General features: G+C 38.6%; 1 protein-coding gene across 1 annotated transcript in view; it reads left to right on the plus strand.

Moving 5' to 3' along the window:
- Positions 1-7,012, plus strand: part of PHEX (phosphate regulating endopeptidase homolog X-linked) — a 103,333-nt gene that overhangs the window by 72,357 nt on the left and 23,964 nt on the right. The window contains exon 15 of the mRNA XM_027902472.1: positions 2,958-3,016. Within this exon, the coding sequence (XP_027758273.1) occupies positions 2,958-3,016 (59 nt within the window). The remainder of the gene's footprint in view (positions 1-2,957; positions 3,017-7,012) is intronic.

The following is a 7,012-nucleotide window of genomic DNA, read 5'->3' on the forward strand; positions in this document are numbered from 1 at the left end:
TAACGAGCTCCATCTGCCCGGGGAGTGGCCCCGACCGGGAATCGAACCCGGGTCTCTGCAGTGACAGTGCAGTGAATTTTCCCCTGGACCACCGGGGGCTCCCTGGTAATTATGTGATTAGTTAAGGTATGTCACTGAAGGTTCAATCTTTTCAAGGAGCTCACTGAAAGAGGATAACTGATGAGAAGTTGTTCTGCTAGTCTGAATGGAAGCATTCTTGGTTATTTCTACTCTTTTGTGGAAAATACTTCCTAAATCTTTTTGAGAGTGGCTCAGAATGGTACAACAAAATGCTGGAATGGAAATATGCTCCTTTCCAAGTGTAAAATATGAAATTCAGCTGAATACTCTGTAACTAGAGAACTCCTGTTCTTTCTGACTTCTCAGTATGTTTCCTAAGTCTCCTTTTCCTAGCTGCTTAAAAAGACAAGAACTTCATACTGGGTCATTTTTAAAGCCTTGTTATGAAAGAGCAATTTAGGAAGAACTCAGTTCAGTTTTACAGTGAGAAAATCAAGGCTGCTCTTGGCCTTTGGCTCATACTAAGCTCAGGAAACCGGATGGGCTTTGTTATTGTGGTGGTAGATCATGAAGAAAGAAGCCATCTCAGGATGGGGATGCTGTGATATGTCTTAGTAGTCTACAAGCTCCAAGTCTGTGAATTCACAGTGTGATGTTCTCCCTCAGTAACTGTGGACCAAATATCAACAGCATTCACTGTTGCTCTTGGGCAAATTGAGGTGTTCCTGTGGTGATGTGTCACTAGCTCCTCACTAAATTAAAATGGGTGCAAACTTGTCCTGTTAGATAGGTGTCACTTGTCAATGAAGAGCTCTTTGACCACTGCTTGTGGTGATTCCTGTCTTCAAGTAGCTGTGGTAATCCCCCAGGGCTGCAGCAGCAAAGAGGATGGTGAGAAGAGCAAAGCATATTAGTCTGTTTCGAAGATCTGTTATCTGTCTCAGGCCCTTGATTCTCAAACTAGAAATGAGAGGGCAAGAAGAATTTGCAAAAAGGGAGGATTTGCTGTCCCAGAAACCTTTTTTCATGCTTAAAAGTTGCTGTTTGTGAGAATAGAAAGGCTGTTGTAAGTAGAACAAGCCAACAGGGTGAGGTGGAAGTCAGAACACTGTGTGTCTTTGATCAAACTTACATGTAAATTAAAGTGTTGAGTGGTGTTTCAGGTGGATCCTTTTCAAATTGGTTCTCTCCCTGTCAGAAAAGGGGCAGTCCACCAGACCTACTGCTAAGCCTGGAGAACAGGTCCCAGAGCATATGTGGCAGGCTTACATCCTTCAAAACAGTTCAGCTAATTGCTGCTGTGAGCAAACATGAAACTGAAATGTAGTTGATCAAGCCCCCTAATTTTTTTCTTTATCCCCTCACCATACTGATTCTTCCTTCAATTTTCCATTATCTTAGTATATTACCTCTAACATTTAATCTCCTTATTATGAAGAAAACAGAAAACATACCAGAAAACAACCTCCCCCTGCTCCTCCCATTCACAATGTCCTAATACACAAACCAGGGAGAGTTATCTGTTGCAATTAGAGTCTATAATGTGATGGATGGTTAAGATATGTACGTGACAGCCTTGTTGTTGCCTCCATTGATTAGTTTTTCTATTTGGTGCATTGTAAAATAAGCTGCTCAGTTTGAAGAATAAGAGAAGCAGTTAAATTTATTGATAAAACACAAAATGCTGCTATTTTAAAACTCTTCCCTGTTACATGGTTTATGTGAGGACATTAGTTGTCAGAAAAACAGTAAGGATCTACAGATGACTAATTCATTTGATGGTGCTATTTTAAAACACAGATTGTGTGCATGATGGTCACTGATATCACGCATTTTCCATGTTCTTAAGGATCTTCCTTTGTCTTACTTTTTGTTTTGCAGCTCCTATCTCTGCTCTTTGAAAGACATTTTCCAAAGCAAGTGTATTGCATTCATGTAATTTTACAAAACTTTTGAGTAATGCATTGCTTAAGACATCAGGATGTTCCTGTTTGGAGATTATTGGACTCACTTCTAATTTATTATGGATTAACCACTAATTCTCATCATCTTCATTACTTTTATCTCAGTTCTTCCTTACAAAATCATAAGGTGAAATCTTGGGCTTACTGAACTCAGGGTTTCACCTGGGGCAATTTGGATCTTGCTGAAGTGAGTTGAGATTTTCTAGTCTGTGGGTGAAGGCACTGTCAATATATATGAGCTTAAGCTAAGGAGATTCTTAAATCCTATTTGCCATTCATAGAATCACAGAATATTCTGAGTTGGAAGGGGCCCACAAGGATCATTGAAGTCCAATCCTATTCAAATCTAGGTTTTCCTCCGGTATGTATGAGAAATCAAACCATGAGAAGAAATGCTTTGGTTTGTTTAGGAGCACGCTGATGGCCGTGTTGTGTAAGGTACAGAAAACAAAACTGTTCGTTTTGAATTTACATTCCCAGAAAGTACCAGCTCGTGTTGCTGGCATAAACCTAATTGTTCAAGTCGTTGTTCAGCAAAGCCTCTGAAGCCACTACACTTGTTTCAAAATGCTCTCTAATTTCAACAGGGAGTTTCTCCACACACAATTGAAAGCCACCCAAGAGAGATTTCACAGCTGTTGTCAGTGTGGCAGCCTCTGCTGCGTGAACTTCCTTTCATCAGCATGGCAGAGCTCTCAAGCATAATGGTCACCTAAAAATTAAACAGATTAGGTAATAGAAAGCTTAAGAATCACTCCAGTTGAGCATTCATTGACTGTACACACTTAAACTCAGTGAACAATAGATTTCAATGTGTAGGTAGCACGTGTTGAAATGGAGAAATGCTTTAATGTATTCTAGATCCTTAATATTTTTACTTCCTTCTCCTGAGTTCAATTTTTATCTTTACTCCTTTTATTTATAGAGATGAGTAACTGTACTGACAGATATATTCTTTTGCTCTTACTACAGGTGGTTTACAAGCCCAACTACTGTAAATGCTTTTTATAGTGCATCTACCAACCAGATCAGTGAGTATCTGACTTAGCCTAATTATATAGTGCCTGTTTGGGAATGTATGTATCAAGCTTCAGATAACAGATGTACCATTTGTGTTGTTTGTGACTGAAAATTGTGAGTTCAAACGTGGTAATTCAGCTGTGAGACTTAAGTGAGAGGATAGCTCTGTAAAACTTAGGTCTCCCACAAATTTGAACTCCTGTTGCTCGATGAGTTACCCCATGTCAGCTGAGTTGCAGTGACTATTTGTGTGTGCCCTGTCATTGCAAATGATAGCTTAAATCACTTTTATTAAGACTTAGTTTTTCTGTCTTCCATTTTCTGTAACAAAAGCATGTGCACACATACATCCATAAATATACAGTGATAGCAATTCTGTTCTCTAGTATTGATAGATATGTAGCAATAAATGACTAAAGGAGACTGTGATATAGACCAGAAAACCTAAGAAGGGGTGTCCAGTGAATTTGTTCAATACTTTCAAGGACAAAGAGCGGTATCTGTAGCTAACTTAAAATTCTTACCTTTATAGTTTGATGAAATTATTTTGTATGTACATTACTATCTTATTCTAATTTTTAGTTACTGGTTGTTTTTAGATAGCATAAATTCTGATGTGGAAACGTATAAGGTAAAAGAGTTGAGTTCTTAAAAGTTGTATATGGATTTTGATGTTCATTTCTGTTTGCTTTAATGGGACTGCATTGCAAATTTCTAATGGGCTTTAAAATTCTCTACTAGTATTTCAGTGTACTACAGAGTCACCTTTACCCTGGCACTTGCCTTTGCTGTTATTAGCGTTAAATGTTGAATCAGCTTTCTTGTTCTTTGCCACCACAGTCTGGAAGGTGACTGCCACCATCTCTGTGATCTTGGTCTCCAGAGACAGGAGTATCAAAAATTGCTGTGTGACTCCCCCTTTTTCTCCTGGATCTCTTTTAGTAGCAGAGAGAAGTAGTTTTTGAAAGGCACAAAATCAATGTTTTGGTCTGAAGAAGTTACAGCAGAGGAACGGCAATCTGAGTCTGCTGATATCTGCTTCTACCAATTTCTGTAAACAGTTTTGCCTTCAAACCACTCACTTAAATTCTTTAATATCTAAGTGACGTCATTTGCAAAGCGTGTATAATAACTACGCAGCTCTTTTGATTAAAATTAGTTCTAGGTTTAGACAGTTGTGCCTTAATTAGAGGGCTGCCATCATTAAGCAGTCACATTTTTGCTGATCATCTGAGGAAGCACTTGAGGCTCCCCTGAGCTGGCCACAACTCTGAGGTACCCATGAAGCATGACAGCAGCTCTTCCTGAAGAACTCTGCACCAGACACCACTGATGCTGAAGATGCATCATGTGAGTGGAGAGAAAGCCCAGTCAGCATGAAACGAGAACCATGGCTGTTATATCTTCTGTAATATTGCATTCTTTCAAGTTGCAGCAGTGCTCAGCTCCCTTGGCCTTCCTGCCATGGCACATTAGAGAAAACTGTAATGAGAGGCTGGGGTCACTGAAAATTTCACACTCACTGTGTCTAACAGTGTCACGAGGCAGAGAGCTTTCAAATGTAACCCCTCACTCATGAGTGTAGAGGCAATTGTGTTTTCTGCTGTAACTGCTGGCCTTCTTGTTCTGCTGGCACATGACCTGAAAGCTAAGACAGTGCTACTCACAGTCCTTTTAGAACTGTTTTGAAGAGGAAAAGGATTAATTTAATTTCTGAACAAAACCCTCTCTTACCAGAGAGAGGTACAAATGTAATCATGCCCTAAAAAGGATGTGCAACAGAAGGGAAGAGTCAAAAAAAGGCGCAGCACAGTCTTTCACTGCTGGCTGGTGTGTCTTTGTTGGGGTAGAGGCCCTGTGAGATGTGGGAGGAACATTCTCAGGTCTGAAGTTGCTGATTAATATTTGACACATCACTACTGAGTTCCCATTAATGCTGCTGGGAAAGAACTGCTCTGCTGGAGAACGAAGCTTGCAAGCCTATGCATAGTCGTATTGCGTGATGTATTTGCTGGGTAAATCTCACTGGGCAAATCTCACATCCAGCAGTTCCTCCCTTACTGCTTTGCAGCTGTGTTTTCAGTACTAATCCATACAAAGTTCAGAGGGACTAGTCACATGCTACAAAAGCTGTAGCATTTTTAAAGGCCTAGTTAAACAACAGGAAAAAAAAAAGTTCTATTAACCAGAATAATTTGAGAATAAGAATTAAGCACAAGCTCTAACAAGTGAAATTTAAAGTTGTGATGTAGCAAACCCACAAAGATTTTGAGGACTTTCTATGAGCATAAGAACCAATAATAAAACCTTCTTTCAAATACACTGAAAGAGGAAAGTATCTAAAGCATAAAAGTAAGATAATTCAGTGCACTGGAAGAGTTTAGGAACTTCTAATCCTGGAGCTTTTTTTTAGGAGAGGTAAGTCCCAGAAAGTGTTTAAAATCTAGTGTCAGTAAAAGGCATAGTGCCAATAGAAATTCATACAATGAACTGTGACAAACATAAGGACCAGATAATATATTCCCAGGTATTTCAAAGGAACTTAGACAAGAAATCAGTGAACAACCAGCTTTGATGTATAGCTTATCACTTATAGTGGCCTCAGCACAGAAAGAATAGGTGTGCCAAGTGTCAAATTCTTTTTTTTTTTTTTTTTTTTTCAAAAGAGAATTCATGAGGATCTGCATAAAAAGTAATTTTGTAGCCCTATATGAAGGAATCTGGTCGTGACTATAACATGATTGAATAGACAGAATGAATAAGCTTATGATATAATGGTGAAGAGTGAATGTGAGTATGTAAGTTGCTTTTTGCTTTTTCTTTTACAAAAAAATCATGCTTTCTTAGTCTAGTGGAGTTTTTTTGAAATTCAGAAAGCAAGTAAGTATGCTTGATATACTATATTTATTTCCATAGAACTCTTTTGATGAGGTTCTTTCCGAATGCTATTACCTGGATGTTGTCATGGAACAACAAAGTCCTTTCAGACATTAAAAGCTGAATTTAGTGTGTTCAAGGCTCATCTATTTTTGCTCTTTGTAAGTGAGTTTACTAAGGGGAATTTGAGAAATAAGAATTTTAAAATACACAATCGAATTTGATTATGGAAAGCAGTGTTTCTGCATTAATAGGAAAACACTTGGTTCTAAACACTTGGTTCTAAAAGTTGATTCTAAAAATTAAGACCATGTAGTTTGAAAATGGAAATATACTGTGTGATGATGTCAGCATAATCACAGCAACTCCCAACTTCTTTAGTCACTGAAGGCTTTGTGAAAGGGTTTAGAGGAAAAACAATATCAGAGCCTTAACCCATGAATTCTGAAAAGGAGCGATCATCAGGCACCTGCAGAGGTGGAGGGGAATGTGGACGTCCTGATCACTTCTGAGCTTTAGGCAGATGCTTCTGCTTTCAGTGCTCAGAGCACAGGGAGGTCTCTGACACACTCCAGATGGAAGGATAACAAATTCTTCTGTCTCTGTAGTCTGTATCACTGACATGAGCATTAAAAAATCACCACAATCTCCATACAAGTCCATGTGATCTTCATATACATACAATCTACAGAATAGAGACTAGATTATTTGGGAAAATATTTAGATTTGTGAGAATACAGCAAACCTTATGTATGCAGTACATGTACTGAATTTTGCTGCACTTCAGTGCAAACAGCATTTTGTTTGCTATGGCTTTATTTCATTTTCATTACTAAACTATTGATAGCTTGAATGACCAAAATTCTGTGAATATCTCCAAAGAAGAAATAAGGAGAAAGAAGTAGCTGTATCTAGGTAAGATGCCCTGCAGAGAGCAGAGTTTAAAAATATGGTACATATAATTTATCTTAGAATCATAGAATAGAATCATAGAATAGATTGGGTTGGAAAAGACCTCCAAGATCATCAAGTCCAACCCCTGATCCAACTCCAATTACTATATCATGGCACTAAGGGCCACATCCAATCTCTGCTTAAAAACCTCCAGGGATGGTGAATCCACCACCTCT

Source organism: Empidonax traillii, unplaced genomic scaffold, assembly GCF_003031625.1.
Source record: "Empidonax traillii isolate 1590-97213 ecotype Southwest subspecies unplaced genomic scaffold, ASM303162v1 scaffold877:size283950, whole genome shotgun sequence".
Taxonomy (NCBI): Eukaryota; Metazoa; Chordata; class Aves; order Passeriformes; family Tyrannidae; genus Empidonax; species Empidonax traillii.